This window comes from Lynx rufus, unplaced genomic scaffold, assembly GCF_022079265.1.
Source record: "Lynx rufus isolate CCGP_SWC_20201006 ecotype Redwood Valley unplaced genomic scaffold, mLynRuf1.p SCAF_2, whole genome shotgun sequence".
NCBI classification, from domain to species: domain Eukaryota; kingdom Metazoa; phylum Chordata; class Mammalia; order Carnivora; family Felidae; genus Lynx; species Lynx rufus.
Window position 1 is genome coordinate 128199676 of NW_025814834.1, and position 20445 is coordinate 128220120.

Here is a 20445-nt window from a genome sequence, read left to right on the forward strand (position 1 = left end):
TCTCTGCTGTCCTGTATACTGTTTTCCAGCCCAGCGATTAATTTTATGACTATTATTCTAAATTCACTTTCTGTTATATTATTTAAATCCTTTTTGATCAGCTCATTAGCTGTTGTTATTTCCTGGAGATTCTTCTGAGGGGAATTCTTCCGCTTGGTCATTTTGGATAGTCCCTGGTGTGGTGGGGACCTGCAGGGCACTTCCCTTGTGCTGTGGTGTATAACTGGAGTTGGTGGGCGGGGCCGCAGTCAGTCCTGATGTCTGCCCCCAGCCCACCGCTGGGGCCACAGTCAGACTGGTGTGTGCCTTCTCTTCCCCTCTCCTAGGGGCGGGATTCACTGTGGGGTGGCGTGGCCCGTCTGGGCTACTTGCACACTGCCAGGCTTGTGATGCTGGGGATCTGGCGTATTAGCTGGGGTGGGTAGGCAAGGTGCACGGCGGCAGGGGGGGCAGGCTTAGCTCGCTTCTCCTTAGGTGATCCACTTCAGGAGGGGCCCTGTGGCAGCCGGAGGGAGTCAGATCCGCTGCCGGAGGTTTGGCTCCGCAGAAGCACAGAGTTGGGTGTTCGCGCGGAGCGAGCAATTTCCCTGGCCGGAGCCGGTTCCCTTTGGGATTTTGGCTGGGGGATGGGCGGGGGAGATGGCGCTGGCGAGCGCCTTTGTTCCCCGCCAAACTGAGCTCTGTCGTCCGGGGGCTCCGCAGCTCTCCCTCCCTTTGTCCTCCAGCCTTCCCGCTTTCCGAGCAGAGCTGTTAACTTATGACCTCCCAGACGCTAAGTCGCGCTTGCTGTCGGAACACAGTCCATCAGGCCCCTCCGCTTTTGCAAGCCGGACTCGGGGGCTCTGCTTGGCCGGCGAGCCGCCCCTCCGCCCCGGCTCCCTCCCGCCAGTCCGTGGAGCGCGCACCGCCTCGCTGCCCTTCCTACCCTCTTCCGTGGGCCTCTCGTCTGCACTTGGGTCCGGTGACTCTGTTCTGCTAATCCTCTGGCGGTTTTCTGGGTTATTTAGGCAGGTGTAGGTGGAATCTAAGTGATCAGCAGGACGCGCGGTGAGCCCAGCGTCCTCCTACGCCGCCATCTTCCCTTCCCATCTCATAAATACAGTTTTAAGGAATCTCTAAATAGTTGGGAAGGAGGACTTGGTCCAAAATTTCAACTTCAAAAACTTCATGACCTTGGATTTGGCAATGATTGCTTGTAGACGACACCAAAAGCATAGGCAACAAAAGAAGGGAAATAGATACATTAGACTACATCAAAACTGAACACTTTTGCCCATCCAAGGACACTACAAGCAGAGTGGTAAATGCAACTTCTGGGATGGGGAAAAATACTTGCAAATCAAATATCTGATAAGGGGTTCATAACCAGAATATATAACAAAGAATTCCTACAATGCAACAACACACACACAAAACAAGTAACCCAATTACAAAAAGGGCAAAGGACTCACACAGACATTTCCTCAAAGAAGATGTACTAGGGGTGTCTGGGTGTCTCAGCTGGTTGAATATCCAACTCTTGATTTTGGCTCAGGTCGTGATCTCATGGCTTGTGAGTTTCCATGCCACGTTGGGCTCTGTGCTGACAGAGCCTGGTTGGGATTCTCTCTCTCCCTCTCCCTATGCCCCTCCCCTGCTCCCTTTCCCTCTCTCAAAATAAACGAATATTTAACAAATTTTAAGAAGATGTACATTAGCCAACAAGCATATGAAAACATGTTCAACATCACGGATCGTTAGGAAAATGCAGATCAAACCGCGAATGAGGGATCAGCTTACACATAAAATTCACAGGGCACCTGGGTGGCTCAGTCAGTTAAGCGTCCGACTCTTGATATAGGCTCAGGTCATGAGCTCAAGGTCATGAGCTCAAGCCCTGTGCCAGGCTCCGTGCCGAGCATGGAGCCTGCTTGGGATTCTCTCTCTCTCTCTCTCTCTCTCTCTCTCTCTCTCTCTCTTTCTTCCTCTCTCTCTCTCCCCCTTCCCCACTTGCATGCTAGCTCTCTCTCAAAATAAATAAACATTGTAAAAAATAAATTAAAACAAAATTTACTTATAAGTAAAAAGAAATACACTCTTGTGAACCAAACATAAAATGTGATATATACATCTCTTTAAAACTCACCGGATGAGGAGCGCCTGGGTGGCTCAGTCAGTTAAGTGACTGACTTCAGCTCAGGTCATGATCTGTCAGTTTGTGAGTTCAAGCCCTGCATCGGACTCTGTGCTGACAGCTCAGAGCCTGGAGCCCCTTCAGATTCTGTGTCTCCCTCTCTCTCTCTCTGCCCCCCCCCCCCCCCCCCGCTGCTGGCGCTCTGCTCTCTCTCTCTCTCTCTCCTTCAAAATGAATAAACATTAAAACTCATCGTATGTGAGATGGACAACTTTACCTGTCACGTCCTCTCTTTGAGCATCTGGAAAACCAGCCCCTTCCTGGCATGGTTCCACAAGGCCCTGCATCCTTATAGAAAGGGAAGAATGTGAGGCCTGAGCCACAGGGTTTTCAGAACTGGAGAACGTGGCCCTCAGTCCTTTCTGCCCACCGTATGCCAGGCGCTCCTGCTTCGCCTTTGTTTTGTGATCACCAACCTCACGGTCCTCATCGGTAAACATCTCCCACCTCGTAGGGTTTTTGTGATGACCACTGAGGCCCCGAGAAGTGCCTGGTAGACAGCAGGCACTCAGGAAATGCCAGCTCTTAGTATTATTCTCTTCTCCTCTAACACCACCAAAAGTATTCAGAGTCGGTAGTGTTACCCATATTTCACAAAGAAGAGAAATGGAGCTTAAAGGGATTAAGTCGCTCACCCAGCTCCTGCGTCAGAGTGGTGTTGCCAGGATTTTAATCCAGAACCGCTTTGATTCCAAAACCCAAGAGCCTTCTACTCCACCCTGCTTGGGCCTCATTTAACAGACGAGAAACCTGAGGTTCAGCGACACCGGCAAGGGGTCGGTCTCAGACACCGATGGGCCAGGCGGGTAACTCAGAAGAGTATGGGAGACGGTGTAAAAAACTCATCTGCTGGAGATTCTACCAAATAAGCTCCGGTTGTTTTTTTTTAATTTTTTTTTTTAATGTTTATTTATTTTTGAGAGAGACAGAGACAGAATGCGAGTGGGTTAGGGGCAGAGAGAGAGGGAGACACAGAATCAGAAGCAGGCTCCAGGCTCTGAGCTGTCAGCCCAGAGCCCGACGCGGGGCTCAAACTCATGAGCTGTGAGATCATGACCTGAGCCGAAGTCGGACGCTCAACCGACTGAGCCACCCAGGCGCCCCAATAATCTCCGTTTTTACCACCCTGCGGGTTAGGCGTGTAACATAACAGGAGCTTGTGTGGCACTGAAGATTGTTTCAGAGTCTAATTTTTAAAGTAAATATCAAAACACACAAGGAATTTCATTCCTTTCCAAAAACTTTGTTAACCATGATGCATGCTAACGCTGTGCAGGCCAAACAAAGTATTTGCAGGCCCGATGCAAGCCCCAGAGGCAGGTGGAGGCCCCGACGAGTGGTGGGCTCGGGTATGCCTAAACTACTGTCAACTGGGAACCCAATCCAGAGGTTCCAGAACTTTCCATTTTCCAAGAGACATGGAATATGCTGCTTTGGGGGGAAATATATCGATTATCAAATAAGGGTAAGGCCTTGTTTCAACACCATGCAGACAAAGGAAGACAGGTCCGCAAGCGAGCCCCTCTGTGTTGGTCTCTAGTATGAATGAGCCAGTGTTTTCTCCAGCCTGGACCAGCCCAGAACTGGAGCCGGAGGCACAGAGGAAAGGGTGGGCAGAGGGAAGGAAGTGCCGGCTGCCGACCCTGACAGTCTCAGCCTAAAGGGGCAGGTCTACAAGGAAGTCTTTGGAGGTGTCACTTTTTTTTCAGGATGACTTTCTCTTCTGCCAGATCTTTGCCCGAAGCTACGCCCAAAGATTTTTCTGCAAGCCCTCCTCGACCACGGGAGGACCGCCCAACATCCAGCCACGTTAATTAAAGAGGAATTTTTCCCTCTGAGGTGAATGTGTGTTAAAAATATCAAATATTCATCACTGGCAACATTAATTTATAATAACGCTTGTCTCCCTCTCAACTTCCAAGCCCGGCATCTGGCCTGACGGCTTTGAAACTGACACCCGCTCCATCGCGGGAATTATAAATAGCCTGAGTCAAAATCTTCACCTTGAACTGAACAGACTGGCTCCATGGGGTGGTTTGCAGAACGAAGAGGTCTGCAGTGTGCAGTGAAGTCCTGGGTGGGTGTAGTTGGGGTGGTGTTTAGATTTTTTTTTTTTTTTTGTAAGACCGTAATTGTGGATTGGGAGGCAGGGTGATGGAGGGGCATGAGTAAAGGGGGGCGGGGGGGGGGTCTGGCCTGCTTCCTGCCGGTTTGGGGGGATGTGTCGGCCTCACTCCCACCTGGCCCATTTCATGATCTGTCAGAGGCAGGAGTGGGCACAGCTGTTTCATTCCACCCCAAGTTCTCGGTCCAGTTTCCATACTTGCCCTTTGGGGACTGATCGGGGCAGACACCATCTCTCCTGAAGGGGGAAGAACCCACGTTACATAAACAGAAGAGAAATGCATCCCAGCCGACGGAGCACTTTCTGTCCACAAGCCCATGCCGTAATCACAGTTCACACTGACCGTGCATCCACTATGTGCTAGGTCCCCACAGCAACCCTGCAAAGTAAGTTCTAGCGGGGACGCTGTTTTACCCAGGAGGAAACTGAGGGTAGAGAAGCTGGTTCCCTGAGGTCATTCAGCTAGCAAGCAGTGGGCAGAGTCCAAGAAGAGTGAGTCTCTGGGGTCTCCTTGCTTAATCCCTTTCCAAGCATTCTCGATGCTGCAAAAACCCCGGCTTTCCAGGCCCCCTCTCTGGCAATTCCCATCCAGAGGCTCTGGGATGGGGCACAGGACACTCGGTACCCACCAGATGCTGGCCACCACCATGGAAGGTACTCTTCGTGACAACCCTGTGAGGCAGCGAGAATTATTGTCCCCCCACATCACGTATGGAAACAGACCCTGGGAGCTGCCTGACCCCTCAGGTAGCTGAACTGAGAATCTGCAGCCTGGCCCTAGTGCCACCAGGAGGGATCAGACCACCAGCTGGAAGGGCAGGGAGAGGACAGAGCACCTCGTGGAGGCAAGAAAGCAGGTGGGAGAAGGGGAGGGAAGTGGCTGGGAAGGAGGGCAGGAGAGGCTGGGGACCCCACTCTGATTGTCCTCAGCTGCCCAAGGGCTCAGGGCATCTCCAGGGAAAGCCAGCGAAGCCCCTGCTGGCCTACCCGCTTTGCCATCAGGCTGTCTCCGCATGTCCCTGCCAGCCCGGGTCTCCTAGGAGGGCGGAGGCCGTCCAGGGGCATGGTGACCATAGGCAGGCTTTCCAATGCACAGAGGCACCCACGGGCCCTACAGAGAGGGAGAAAATGAATATCCTGAGAGCAAACCACTGATAGGGCACCACTGAGTAATTTCACAGCAGCCCCTTGCCAGTTAGGGGCCGGGGGGCCCATCTTGTCCACACAGGACTGCAGCAGGGAGCCAGAACCTTCTCCAGCTGGGGCCTTGCCGGAGTCCAGCTCCAGAGGTCCAGGGGTTCCCGAAGGATGGACGGTGTCGGCGAAAAAGTGAAAAATAAATAAATAAAACAAAAATAAAAATGGACACAGGCAACAGCAGTGTGTTGAACTGGCTGCTTTATTGTGGCAAACGTGGCATTATATTTGCTAGCAATTTCCTTATAGCATGCATCGTCTATGTTTTCTAGCATTACCTAATTCTAAAAATGTTCCTATGTGTAATCACCCTTTAAGGAATAACATGGTTATTTTCTCACAACGTTTCCTCCTGCCCTTTGCTTATTGATTAATTTCTTACATTATTTTCATTATGTATCTACGTTTATCTATAATCTAGAAAGCATTTGCTTTGCCGTTTTCATGAAGGTCATCTATCTCCCAACACCTCAAGTGGAACAGTTGCAGGGACATGACCTCTTAGTTGTTTCCCTGAACCACTTGTGGCTTGAGGAGCAAAAGTGTTCGCCTCGGTCCGAGGTGCCAGGAGGGGGCCAAGAGGGCCTTAGGAACCCACGCCTCATACATTCTCAGAGAGACGATGCACCTAGGAACTAATGAACCATTCTGTACTTTAACCGAGTAGGTTCAATCATCATCTGGAATGCCTCCTGGGGGCCAAGGGGGCCCAGGGGTTGGAGTAACTTGTGCCCATAGGTGCACTCCTTTGTTGCCGGAGTGGGGTTTCAGATCCATTTGTTCCTTCCTTGGCTGAGAAATATATGAAGCTCTCCTTCCTTTAGGTAGAAGAGTCTTTACAGGGGGTGGCAAGGGCTAAATGTAGGGCCGCACAATTTCCTTGCGGAACCTTATTTCTTTCCCCAATAGTTCTTTTCCCAGGGGGCCTGTCGAGGGCAATTCCCCAGGTACTTTATTAGGGCCAAATTACATAAAAGCGGGAGTACGAGAAGCTTCGCTGTCTGTGGGCCGCCCTGCCGTCCCGATCCGTCCACCGCCTGGGCCCTGCCATCAGGCTGGTTGGATAGCTCGGCTTCCAGCAGGGCCTGACTGCCTGGCAGGGACCGTGTCCTCCCCAGGGCTTAGTTCCCCCTAAGAACACTCCCGAGGTCTTCCCTCTGACCCTGCCTAACTGCGCCTGCACCTGGGTCTCTCCTCAGTGTCCCTTCTTGGACACTAACATGATCCATCTGGCACAGTGGGCTCTCAAATGTTTGAGGGGTGCACCCGGGAGCAAGTGTGGGCTGCCTGCCCAAGGCGCTACTCACTAAAATACCTGCCCCCAGCACGTTCCGGAGTAGGGGACCCCTAGCCGAGGGCCGGACCCCATTTTTCTGTTGCCTGACTCCCTAACACTCCCTCCAGACACGGAGCATCCCATTTGGTGGGTCAGATCCCTGTCCCTCCCTTTCCCAGCTGGGCCCCAGCTGGGGGACTGGGGAGCACAGGCAGGACATGTGTTTGCCTTCTGGCTCGGGCCTCGGGGCACCGAGCACGTCTGCTCACCTGCAGGGCTTTCTAGCATCCAGATGTGGGTCCAGCTGTTGGCCTGGAAGTGAGCAGAAATTACAGCCCCTTAGAGGGGTCTCCTCTCTCTGTTCCACTGTCACCCCGTCTTCGTGTTCCTCTTCCTGTTTTGCCACGCTGATGATGGAGGTTTCCACGGGGGCAATAGTGCCCCCTTTGAAACCTAATTCTGGACAGATGCAGGAGCAGGCACAGCCACACACAACCCGTTTCCAGCCCCCTCCTATCTTGCTAGTCTTTGTTATTTGTTTTTAAAAATTTTTTTAAATGTTTATTTATTTTTGAGAGAGAGACAGAGCACAAGCGGGGGAGGAGCAGAGAGAGAGGGAGACACAGAATCCGAAGCAGGCTCCAGGCTCCCAGTGTCAGCACAGAGCCCGACGCGGGACTCGAACTCACGAGCTGTGAGATCATGACCTGAGCTGAAGTCGGATGCCCAACTAACCGAGCCACCCAGGCGCCCCTCTTCGTCGTTGTTTTAACCTTAAGATCATACCCTAGCTTGACTGCAGCTTTTCCTAATGGAAACTAGCCTCTCTATCCCCTGGAAGGACAATCACAACTTCATTATACGACTAATTGATTTCCTCCAAAGGTTGGGGTTAGTCTCCAGGACTCAGCATTTTGACATCTTCCTTTGGGAAGCTTGGGAACTGCAAGTTTATGGGCAAATGACATTTCCCAGTACTGCCCGCCCCTGGGGGGCAGCCACCAGCTATGGTGATATCTGCCCAGTACCAGGCACACACATGCTTTGGCAGGTTTAATCTGAACCCAATTTGAGAAGAGCCAGGATGGAATTCAGAGCCCACCCTCCTTATGCTCTAGGAAAAAAAAGAGATTGAGTAGCACAGTATTAAGATCATAGCCCATATTGAGCAAACATTCATTTGGCTTTAAAACAGTGACTCATGTGTTTAAGCAAGGTATTAAGAGGCACTTAGATAAGATTTGCGTATCTATGTTCCCAAACGGAGCTGTTACTGAGCTCTGCCTCCATACACCTGTGCCTCTGAACTTTGTAATATTAACAGAACACGATCTGGACAAACTGCAATTTCTTCCTACCCCGTTCCAATTCTGGGGAACATCCAGGAGATGCCTCCAGGGAACGTTGGCCTAGTGAGCCGGTTACAAGAGGGGCAGGCACTGGGCAGGGGATCCCGGTGCTGACTGTCCGAGATGTTTTTATAAAGGAACAAAAGAGTGGGGTGCCTGGGTGACTCAGTCGGTTAAGCATCCGACTTGGTTTTGGCTCAGGTCATGATCTCATGGTTCATGGGTTTGAGCCCCGTGTCAGGCTCTGTGCTAACAGTGTGGAACCTGCTTGGGATTCTCTCTCTCCCTCTCTCTCTGCCCCTCACCCCCTCAAAAATACATAAATAAACATAAATAAACACCAGCCCTAAAAGGCAGGTACTATTATTATCATTGCCATTTTACAGATGGGGACACAGGTCGTTACTGAAGTTTGGTAGCTTGCCCAAAGTCCCTAGCTAGTAAGTAGCCTGACCAGCGTTCAAACTCGCACAGTCTGCGCTATGAACCACTGTGCTGTGCTACTTGTCAGAGAACATAAGCAAGGTAACTTTGCTGCTAATTCCATGAGAAATGCCAACAGAGCAAAATGCAAAATGACAAGAAAATGTCAAGCCGCCATTCAACATGTTTGTTTACTTAGTCTTCAGGGCTTAGTTTTGTGACAGAATTTCACAGGCTCCTCCACGCCTTGTCTCTGTCAGAACTGTGCCCACGGCTTCTTACTCATCAGTGTTTCTCTCTGTTTAGACCCACTTAGTCCTCCTCACAAGTCTTCAGCCCCAAAGTAAAGGTTCCCTTACTTTGTCCAGGAGTTTTCTCTTGCCTCATACAAGAGGAGGTGCTGTGGTCACTCTGATCCCTTCTGAGGGCAACACTCAGGCTTTTCCTCCAAGGTGCACTCATATTTTCTTTTTTTATGTTTTTTTTTTTTTTTTTTTTTTTTTACTTTTGAGAGAGACAGAGTGTGAGTGGGAAAAGTGCAGAGACAGAGAGGGAGACACAGAATCCGAAGCAGGCTCCAGGCTCCATCCTATCAGCACAGAGCCCGACGCGGGGCTCGAACTCACCAACTGCCAGATCGTGACCTGAGCAGCAGTCGATGCTTAACCGACTGAGCCACCCAAGTGGCACCCACAGTGCACTAATATTTAAATGAAACAAATGTCCCTGTGGTCCATGGGGCAACAAGGACTTCCAAGTAGTTAGAGGCAAAGATAAGAAAGAATCTTCTGGACAGAGGGCCATAAACCGTGTCCCTCCTGTGGGCTGAACCAAATGGTCTTCTTGAGGCCCAAGCCCTGCGCCCTCAGGCTTGTAGCTGGTTGCAGTCTCCACCAGTCCCTTTCTTTGTAAACTTTGAGAAGTCCTCAGTGGCTGGCGAAAGGGGCCTCAAGAGAGCTGAGGGGGAAGCCTAATCTTTCCCCAACATGAAAATGAATAAAAGAAAGCTCCTTCAAAATGGAATCGGGGGCGCCTGGGTGAACCAGTAGGTTGGGCATCCGACTTCAGCTCAGGTCATGATCTCAAAGTTCTCGAATTCAAGCCTCACCTCAGGCTCTGTGCTGACAGCTTGGAGCCTGGAGCCTGCTTCAGATTCTATGTCTCCCCCTCTCTCTGCCCCTCTCCAGCTCATGCTCCGTCTGTCCGTCTGTCTCTCCCTCTCAAAAATAAACATTAAAACATTTTTTAATAATATATTTTTTAAGTTTATTTATTTATTTTTGAGAGAGAGAGAGATAGCATACGCAGGGGAAGGGTAGAGAGAGGGAGAGAGAGAATCCCAAGCAGGCTCCACACTGTCAGCACAGAGCCCGACGCAGGGCTCAAACTCCAAAACCTTGAGATCATGACCTGAGCCAAAGTGAAGAGTCAGACGCTTAACCGACTGGGCCACCCAGGCTCCCTAGCACGGTATTTTCAAGGCCTGTCCGTGTTGTGACATGTAGCACTACTTGGTTCCTATTTACGGCTGGATAATACTCCGTTGGATGGGTACAGCATCTTTTATTTCCAGATGATGGAGGAAGGTTGCTTGTGGGAAGGTGGTTCTTCACTTTTCCTTCTAATTCCCCACGGGAAAGGGTGGAAGAGATCCCTACAGAAAGCGGGCCCCGGACCACCCGTGCTCCCGTCCTCATCTGGTGGGATCCGAGTTTTTGGCACATTCCAGGTGAATTCTTCCAGGTTGACTCTTGGGCTGGTCCAAGGTCAGACACAGGGCAAATTTTCAAGTAGCAATTTCTCGCTCCCAGGGTTTATCACTGTCAAAGCTCTGGGAGAGCAAGAATGCCAAGGCCTTGGCCCCCCCTCACCCCGCCCCCAACCAAAGCCATCCTGGGTAATGCACAATCGAAGTGCAACAGTGTGTTTGCTGTGCAAACTCCCCTCTGAGGCGGCTCCCCAGCCCTGAACCTCCGCTGAGCGACCTTTCTCTCTGGCTGAGGAGAGCTTCCTGCTTCCTCCTCGGGTCTCGCCTCTGCTCGGTGCCCCCCCCCTCAGAGCTGGCCAGAGTCTCCGAGATGGGAGAAGTGCATAGGAGAGATAGGGATCCATACGCCCTCGTGTGCTTATTCTGTGTCCCGCAGCTGGAATCCTATCCAATCTACTATCTCGAGGTCATCGTTCAACATTCAGACGGAGTAGGGCTTAGCAGCAGATTTCCAGGGAATCAAGCCTCTAGCATTTCAGGCCCTTGCCTGCCCTCGGAGGCTCTGCCCTCTGCCCTGGGCTCAGTCTGTGTCTGGCCCTTTGTCCCCCATGTGGAGGGCTCCCCATGCTGGCCCGCCTGGCTTCCCTCAGGCCCTCCTCTTGCTCAGCTCAGCGACAGCCTCAGACTGGTGACATCTCCCCTGCCGGGTCCCCTTCCTCTGCCCTACCTTCAACTACCATTCTCTTAGATGAGAGGGTCTTTTTTTGTTTTTCTTCCGCCACGACAAAGTCCATCCAGCAGAAGTAGATGTAACTTGTGTAATTCGAGATTTTTGCGCTCACAAACAAGGGCAGTTCTGCACTTTCCCACTGCTGCTCTGCCCTGGGGGGCCCCTCCTGGACCCTCAGGGCTGCCATTGACTTTGTGTATGGCTCTCCCCATCTCCAGGGCCCCCAAGGCCCTTCCCCCGGTGAGGAAGAACCTGCAAGGAGACGGTTGGGTGAGCACTGGGGTGTGGGGACTCTGGGAGGAGAGGGTCTGTGGGAGGTGGCAGCTATAGAACCCCACGTCCCAGAGACCCCTGAGACCCTCACCAGCCCGCCTCCTCCCAGGAAGCGCCGTCGCTGCTTTTCATTCATTCATTCATTCATTCAGGAAATGTCTGTTGAGCACAGCTCTAGGCCAGGCACAAGACACAGGAAACAACCACGGTCTCTGTCCTCCAGCAGCTCATGGTCCTTTGTTTACCATACAACACAGGGACCCCTTAGCTGATAAACTGGTAATGAATGAATTAGTTAATTGACCGGGGCTCTACTTCAGATGACCAGAAACTTCTCAATCCCCTGGGGGCCCTCCCTTCCGATCTGCCGAGGTGTCCCAGCATCCTCCCCATCCACAGCATGGATCCAGGCTTGGGTCTTGAAAGCCAGCCAGGCTGCCACATCCAGTGTCTCCACCCTGAAGATGTAGGGAGGGGTGTGGGCCATGCAGGCCCTCCCCCCCACTTCCTCCTCCAACTCCCTTCTGCCATCAGTGACAGGCCACAGTGTGGAGGGCAGGAGGGCACGGCCTTGTGTAATTTGGGTCTGGAAAGGGGCTGCCACGGGAGGCAGGTAGCCCACCAACATCCTTTGTCACGTACTCAGTATCCCCTGGTACTTGGGCTTGGTACCCTGGTACTGGGCTTGGTCTGTGATGAGAAGAACCCTGGCCCCTATACCCTGAAGCCAGCCCCGTGAGAGAGCAGTCTCTGGCCCCGGTGAGCGCAGGGGTCTGTGGCCGACAGGCTGTGAGGCAGGTGCAAGCACCTGGCCGTGAGCTGGGTCCAGAGCCCCACTCCTGCCCTCCTTCCACCTCACCTCCTCCGGCAGGCCTGGGTCCTTCTCAGTCCCTGGCCTCATGCCCCAGGGATGCAATCCGCTGCATGTTGAGCACAGGAGTGGAGCTTAGGTCCTGGGAAGTGAGGCCACGGAGAGACAGGCTGGGGGTGGGCCTGCCCCTCCGGAGAGGCCACCATCATCTGTCCTGTAGGTGCTCCGGCCCGGTTCCCACTACTCAACCCTGGGACACAAGCAGGACTCAGACGCCGCCCTTCCTTCTCTCTTGGGTAGAAGCTGACCTAGGCACGGGTCAGCTTTGGATGCAATGGGGGCGGGGGTGCACTTGAGAGGCTCTTGAAGGAGATGTTGAAGTCACCAGACACCAGAGGAGAAGCGGAACATTCCCCATAGAGGAAGAACCTGGGCAACGACACACGTGGCATCTTCCACACACTGTGGGCAAGTCCTGAGGCCGGGAAGCCTGGTGGGGAGCATGGAAGAAGCAGCGAAAGAGTGGGCAGGTGCTTTTCGTTCCCTGCCAAGGTTTGGGCTTTCCCTTTTGGGGCCAAGAAGCGCTGTCGGGGAGCACAGACCAGGTAAATGTGACGCCCAGAGAGATGACTGGTAGAGATGCCAGCGTGGATTTTACGGGGAAAACTGGAGGCAGAGAGAATAGGTTGGCAGCAGTTGCCATAGGCCATGCTGGGCAGGCTGATTGCTTAGACTTGGCCATGGCTGCAGGGAGAAAGGACAGGAGAAGAGACAAAAAGTCTACATTGCTCTTGAGCTTCTGAATTTGATCCTGGGGGTGGTGGAAGCTGAGAACGTGGAGATTCATTGGGGGGGGGGTGAGGCAGCGCCTCCAGGGCTGTGTCCGGGAGCACAGGTGGGGAGCAGGAGCATCCCATCATCCTCTGGCCCAGCCCACCTCCGTGGTCCCACTCCTGGAGAAGCTGGGAGAGATGTCTCATCGGAAGACGACAGCAGCTTCTAGGAAAGAGGTATCTAGGTGGAACGGGACCCATAGAAACAACTAAGTATTTCTCCTGTGCTCCTTAGGGTGACAGATTTCTTTCCACAGGTGGAGGAATTGTCCCTCTAAGCCTCTGGTTGAATCTAACACTTGGGGACATCTGGGGAATCTGTTTTGAGAAGGGTGCATCTTGACCCTTCCATGCCATCCCCAGATTGGTCACTAGATGGCACCAGACTCCATCCGTCGGGAAGGAAGGGTCCCGAGATTAAGGGGAGGTAAGGCTGTCACTGAAGGGGCCAGAATCCTGAAGGGGTCTCCATTTCACCTAAACCTGGCCTAATTTGATTCTTCTGGAACACATCCTCGTTATGGATATATTATTCTCATAAGTAGATTCTTTTTATAATTATGAAGAACCTATTCCCGAATGTAAAGAATTCTCACAAATCCACTTTTCTTACCCCCTCCCACCTTCCCCTTTCTGCTCTTCAGTCTTTAGGGGGAAAATGCAGCAGGGAATTGGAGCAGAGGCCAATTATACATTCCTCAGCCTTCCGGTATAAAAAATGAGAATTGTTCCTGTTTGATTCACCGGGGTCTGCAGACCGGCCAGCTCCCTGGTGGGGGAGGGATGGGGCTACAGGTTGGCGTCACCCTCTCCACTGTGCTGAGACACGTGGCCGGCACCTCCCCCAGGCTGGCCCTGCCTGCAGGGGGCACAGCAGGGTTGGGAAAGGCCCGGGACACCTGCACGACCGGCGGCAGCCATGGGCGGTATCTGGAGACCCACAGAAAAAGGATGGGCAGATTGGAACCCCGGACGTAGACAGGAGCTCTATGTCCAGCAGCCGAGCCTTGTCCAGAGCCTGGGCAAGAGATTCACGGCTGCAGGAAGGGGCAAAAGTCAGCAAGAGCAGGCAACAAAGTCCGTCAAAGGAGCTGAAAACAAAACCTACGACCCCTAAGTGGGGCCCAGGCCTGGCCTGAGTGAGCACTGCAGTAAAGGCTGCGCTGAGCACCCCTGAGCAAGGCTCTCGCAAATCAAGCGTAAACGAGGGAGGGCGGGAGCCCCCAGGACCTCAGGAACCACGATGTGTTTGGAGGCTTCTGGGAAACACAGGATACAACGTACTTTCATCTTACATTTTGCCTTTTTTCTAGGCAAGGACTGGAGGTGAGGCGGGGCCATGGGGACAGCAACCTGGCACTTAGGGGATGCTCCCGGGCCCTGGGTTCAGACACAGCCTCAGGGCCATCCTGATGTGGACTTTTCACCCCACACGTGGGGGTCTGGTGGCATCAATAACCTGACACCAAGCAAAGGGGACTCAATTGCGGAAACGGGAGTTGTTCTGTCACAGTGGAGTCCCTACCCAGACACCGGCTCACGGCTCCCTGCCTGTCTCCAACCCAGCCACGCGCCTGAGTCACAGACCTGAGCGGCACCTTCGCTGTGCACACTGCTTGTCACCCTTCATTCAAAAATACCGAATCTACTTTCTCAAAAAGATTGCCCTAGATGGGAGGACAGCAATGGCATCTTTCCCCACCTGGAAAAGGCCCAGTCCCGCCCCCCTCCCCGCCCCTGGGTCCCCATCCTGACACAGCAGGAACACCACAGCCGCTCGCCCCTTGTTCATACTTTTATTCTGCAGCCTCGGGCATCACCACGCTGTCCTGGGTGGGCCTGGGGCAGGGTCCAGATGCGAGGGGCTTAGAGCAACTGTGTTTCAGATGACAATGGAGGCCAGTGACACAAGTCCCAGACAGACAGCTTTGAACTTCAGGAAGCCCTCACTGTCTGGAGAAGACGCTGTCTCTGGGTGTGGTGCCTGTGCAGCCTGGGCCCGCAGTGGTGGTTGCACGCCTGTATCCAAAGTCAGTGCCCCTGCCTGCTGCCTCCCCTCCCACCTGACACCCCCACCCCCCACCAGCTGGGCAGAAGCCCTTGGTCCTCAAGGTCACAGATATGCTCCCAGGGACCGATCCTTGGGAAGGAGCTGTTTGAGGTTACTCCCTAATTGCCTCCTAAAACGTCAATAGCTGATTAGATCAAAGGGCCGCTGCTTGCATTTTAGAGCGAGGTAGTAGGAATTGGGGGCTTCCCTGCTTAACTGGTAAGGCGTGCTGGGAGGGGTTCGGAGGCCATGCAGCACTGGCCTGGTGGCTCCCCGCGCCTGCCATGAGGTCACCGCCTACTGCGCCCCGGGAAAGGCTGACCTTGGACCCGTGGCCTACAACCGAGGGGTTAGTCAGTCAAAGGAAGATGACTGACTCCCGGGTTGACAGTCACAGGCCTCACAGAAAGGGCCTGAGGCTCAGGCCAGAGACACAGAGCAGCGCACCCAAGGGGCTGTGCAGGTTCAGGCAGAGAGCGCATGCAGGAGGAGGGACAGATGGGCCTGGGGAGGAGGACAAGTCACCTCTAAGGAGCAGACAGGTGAGTGAGGCAGGAGCTAAGGGAAAACAGTGTCCTTCTGATCATGTACAACCCCTCAGCCAGCCTGAACAGCTGCTGCCAGGACCACGGCCCTCGGCTGGGACAACCTCAGGCCAGCCTGGCGGACCATGTGCGGGTGTCTGCATGAATGCACAGATGTGGGCTAGGAAGCAGGGATGGGGGGAAGCAGCTTGGGGCCTGGGGATGGGGCGGTGGGGGAGCTGGGCCACGTGGCAGAAATCAAAATCCATAAGAGACCCCCCCCCCCCGCCCCAGGCTGTTCTCATGCAGAGGCCCAGCGTGTGTGCCGACAACAACCAGGCTCCTAAAAGTTGATGTTTTTCAAGTCCGTGGAGCAGCGGTACTTGCCGTCCGGGCACCTGGAGCACAGCAGGTTGGGCAGGCAGGGGCAGGTGTGGTGCTGGCGTTTTCTGAAGAAGGGGACCTGGAGAAAGAGGAGAAACAGGATGACACCTTCAGCATAAGGGAGGTGGGCTTCCCGCAGGGGCCCCGGCCAGCCCAGCCCTGCCCAGTGTCTCACCCCTCCACCCAGCACAACAATCACAGTTATTGCAGAGGAGGAAACTGAGGCAAGAGTGGCTGAGCGACATGCCAAGATCACACAGCTGATTTGGGGAGGAGTCAGGATTTGAACCCGGGCAATCTGGCCCTCAAGACGATGTAATCGGCCACAATACTGTGCTGTCCGCTCCAACCTTAAAGTCCCAGAGCTGCCTAGCCAAGTCCCCTCGCTGACCTGACACCCACGTGAATGCATGCACACCCACGTGAATACGTGCACACACGGTCGTTGACTGAATCTCACTTACAGTTCACTTAGCGTGCGCTTGATGTTGGGTACTGGGGACGCAGCCGTGGACAGGACAGACACTGCCTCTGCCCCGTGACTCTCACCCAGAGGCTAGACCACTGAGGCTTCCTCAAAGGAGGGTGAATAGGAACGGTTGTGACCACAGACAGCATCAGACTGCCCCCGGTTCCAATCCCAGGTCTGCCAACTTCCCAGCGGTGTGAAAACCGGCGAGTCCTTTAAGCTCGGTGTCTCAAAAATGGGTGTTATTATCCTCAAAATGGGTTCATAATAGCACCTACCACAAATGGTTGTGAAGAGGTTTAAACTATATGTTTGCAAAAGCACGTGGTCTGAAAAGTGGCACGCGGTTATATCGCCACCGGTGTCCCTTTTGGGAACGGAGGTCTGCAGCCGAACCACCTGACACACCCCGAGGCAGCAAGGACTGCTGTGCTGTCCCGAGGGTCTCGGCTCAGCTGCATCTCCCCCCCATTCCCCAAGCAGCTGCAATGGCGGGGGGGGGGGGGTGACTACAGGATGATGCTCTGACCCCAGAAGAAACCAGGGGTCCCGGTGTAGGCATATCCCCCAGGAGAGCACGAAGGACTCCTGAACCACAGGAAGCCGGGGAAGGTGACAGACACACGGGTCCCCGTACACACCTGTGGCGGCTCCCATACCTGGCCGTTCAGAAGCAAAGATCGTGGCCCTTCGATGCCCCCTGGGCTGGGAGCAGGGCGGGAGTCAGGTGCTTGGGACCCCAAAGAGTGAGCGCCTCCTTAAAGTGTATACGCTGGGCACGGGCCTTGCCTCACCCTAACCAGGCCTTGGATGGAAGGCCCTTCCATGAGTATTACTGCATGTTCTTGAGGGAGGGGTCCAGGGGCAGAGGCCATTCGGGACCCTTTGAGAATCTGAGTTCATATAAGTCTCATAAGAGACTTCAAGGGTAATCATTCTACTCGCCTGGTTGTATACAGCGCCCGAGGCCCAGACAAGTCCTGCTAACTGCCCAAGACCACAAGCAGAGGAGCAGCTGGGGTTCCAGCCCATAGATCTAACAAGGTGTGTGCTTAGTGCCCCCCTACTCCACCCCAAGCTTTCTCCAAAAAGCAAGGAGGCAGTGCCCAACACCCCTAAGATGATCCTAGAGTCAGTCTGAAAATCGGGGTCCAGTCCCAGCTGTGTCGCCGGCTCTCTGCCCTGAGCAAGTCTGTGCAGTACCTTACGGCTGCCCGGGTGACACTCCTCTCCTTCCCGCCCCAGCGGGGTGCACATCCGAAGCCCACGCAGCCACAGGCTGATGGCGCAGCAGGTGCCCGTCCCACACTGCACATCCCGCTCACAGGCCTGAGAGGGGAGACAGGAGTCGTTAGTGCCCATTAGCGCCACTCAAGAGAAATCAGAAGGAAGAGGTACATTCGAAAACCCTGATGGCCTGACACCTTGGGCAGCTCATTCTTGCTCCTGCTCCGCTCACGACAGGATGCTCAGGCCTCCGCGGGGCAGCAGAACTGCATCTGAGGACCACCGCCCCCCCGAACCAAGCTCCACTGAGGCTGCCCAATAGGGGGGCAACTCTCCTGACAACCTTAGAAGTTAGGAGATATGGCCCTTCCAGCACTGGGAAATGCTCAAGGGACACCGGTGACATCAAATTAATTTGAAGTCCCAAAGGCGGGAGGGGCATTGATGGCCCAAGCCCCTAGGTGGTCAGTGCTGAGTCTCCTGGGACCAGACTCTCCAACCTTGACCCCACACCCGGGGTTGGTGCTGGCCCCCGCCTCTGCCCTCACCGGAATCCCCGCCTCAGCCGGGGACCGGCACCCCCTGAGAAGCGGTGTCTCCCCCAGTGCTTCTCAGCAGGCCTCTTTGAACCCCAGATTGGGATGGACCCCTCTGGGTTGGGCTCCAAACAGGAGCTGGGCGGCCTTGCCTGGTTTCTGGAAGTTGCCATTTGAGAAGAAGGCCACACAAGCCTGCTTGAAACAAAATCGACCTCTGAGCTGCTCCAGACTGAAGTGGGGCCACGATGGAGAAGCACCCAATCTTTCCGCTTGCAGGAAAGCTTTGTGGCTTATCTGAGCTGAGATTCACAACTGGGTTTTGGTTCACTCTTCTCCAACAGAAGGCCATGGGGCAAGCTCTCGCTGCCTGCCTGAGACCTGGCAGGAGCGGGAGGCTGCCCACTGGCTCAGCCCCAGGAAGGAAAGTGGGGGCGCAGGGTCTGCTTGTCACCCAGAAGAGGTGCAGGGGGCAGTCACCTGGCCATGCAGGTCTCCAGCCCGGCGAGGGTACATCTCGCACACCGACCAGCCCCTGAAAGCCCAGGGTTGGGGCCAAGCAGGCCCTACCTGACTCTTCTCCCACAGAGTTGGGACATTATTGTCCCCACTCTGGCAGGAAGGACCATCCAAGCCTGAATTTGGGATGGTCACTATGCAGGGAGCAGGGCCATATGACGATGTCCTACCAGCCTCTTCTTGGGAGTCGCCCCGGGGCAGCCCCTGGGCATGGAGAATGGAGGGAGGTCCTGACCCCCTCAGCACTGGGTCCCACACTCTCCTGCACATGTCTGACATGCATTTCCTTCCACCCTAGATTTCTCCCTCACTGTGCTTTTCAAAAGGTCCAGCTGAAGGGTTTGCTAGAAAGGCATTTTCCCACCACCACTCGGCCAGATGTTGGAGCTCACACAGTGAGGTAACCTGGCATCAGCGTGAACCCTCAGCCCCCATCCCTCTCAGTGGCTTCTGTCCTTCTTTCTCAGCCTCCCCGATGGTCAAGCTACACAGTAGGAAGATTCAGAGGCTGACATTCATTAGGTATAATTTTGCCCTAACAGTATTATTCATGCTCCGGGTCTCAAAAGCATTGACTTGCCTTTAATATTTGTTCGTCTTTGAAACTCAGTCTTTTTCCTTTAAAAAGGAGAAGAAAGAAGTTTTCCTTTCTGTGAACATTAAAACTAATACGATTCCAGGAATTGTTTGGCATTTTTCTACGTTTTCATTCTCTATGTAAAAAGTTGAGGGACTTCGGAAAAAAATAATAAATTTCCCTCTTTTTTTTTTTTTTTTTTTTTTTTTTCCTCTAGCGGCTTTATCTGGAAAGCTCTCTGGTAAAGTATTACTCTCTGTTTTAGTAAGAATGGTCCCACCACTGTAACACATTTAAGGGTGGTTCCGGTTAAAGCCAAAATGCTACAAGACAACCATAATCCGAGTGTTTTGAATTCTAAGACAGGCAGCGCCTGTGTGTGGCAAACGTCCCTTGGGAGACTAGATTTCTGCTTGGTACCCGATGCTTGTTTTTGGGTGCACCCAGCCAAATGTTCTTATCAGAACTGGGCACGGCTAAAATACATAAAAAATAAAGGGAAGAAAGAATTTCAAGGCAACCTTTCTTAAGAGTGGAAAAGGCAGAGGTTAAATGCCCCCAATTAAAGCTCATAAGGTCACTGCGTTTAATCAAGTCATCATGCTGTGTAAACTAAACCTGACATGTGGACCACATTGTATATGAAAACCAAAATTTTCACAAAAGATAAATCAGGGGGTGCTAACCCACTTTATAGAGGAATTTCTTATTACACAATAGGAATCTTCATGTTACCAGAGGTCGAAACGTCAAAATGTTTGATGTTCTCCCAATGCAGTTGGAAATTAGATTTGGTTTACACACAGCTGCTCAAAAGTGGATCCCGTCTAGTGGAGTGAGGTCTAACTAATCCGAAAATCATGTGGAACACCTCTCTAAAATGCCGGCTGACGCCCCAGTTTTTTTTGGCTTGCCCCCTGCATGGTCGCTGGCTCCCATCCCGTGCAGACCCTGACATACCCCCCCAAACCCAGGGCGTAGAGGAAGTTGGACGACTTACCCCTGTGATCACGGCACAGTCCGACACAGTCACCAGAAGGAACATGATTGAGACTCGCATGGCCCCTTTCATGGTCACTTGGGGTGAAGGCACAACGCCTCCCGCTCCACTGCCTGTCGCTGGCTTCCACTCAGCCTCGTGTGCCAGCTGGGAAGGCCAGGCTGTCCGGCCCCCTCCCTCCTCCCAGATTTATACGGTCCGATCCAGGCTGCCTATGGGTGCCTGTCTCTGCTCTTCCCTTCCCCGTCACCAGTGCTATTC

General features: G+C 53.5%; 1 protein-coding gene across 1 annotated transcript; it reads right to left on the reverse strand.

The window, feature by feature from the left end:
• Window positions 1-15815: 15815 nt before the first annotated feature.
• On the reverse strand, window positions 15816-20256 carry PROK1 (prokineticin 1). Its single transcript, XM_047082887.1, has 3 exons — window positions 20185-20256; window positions 17529-17654; window positions 15816-15935 (listed from the first exon to the last, which is right to left on the reverse strand). Exons 1-3 carry the CDS (start codon window positions 20254-20256, stop codon window positions 15816-15818), a joined length of 318 nt encoding a protein of 105 aa, XP_046938843.1.
• Between the last annotated feature and the right edge of the window lie 189 nt (window positions 20257-20445).

Coding starts and splice junctions, on each gene's coding strand:
- PROK1 (XM_047082887.1), bottom strand. CDS start 20,256: ATGAAAGGGGCCATGCGAGTCTCAATCATGTTCCTTCTGGTGACTGTG. Junction 17,655..20,184: donor ACTGTGCCGTGATCACAGGG/GTAAGTCGTCCA, acceptor CTCCCCTCTCAG/GCCTGTGAGCGGGATGTGCA. Junction 15,936..17,528: donor GTCACCCGGGCAGCCGTAAG/GTACTGCACAGA, acceptor CTCTTTCTCCAG/GTCCCCTTCTTCAGAAAACG.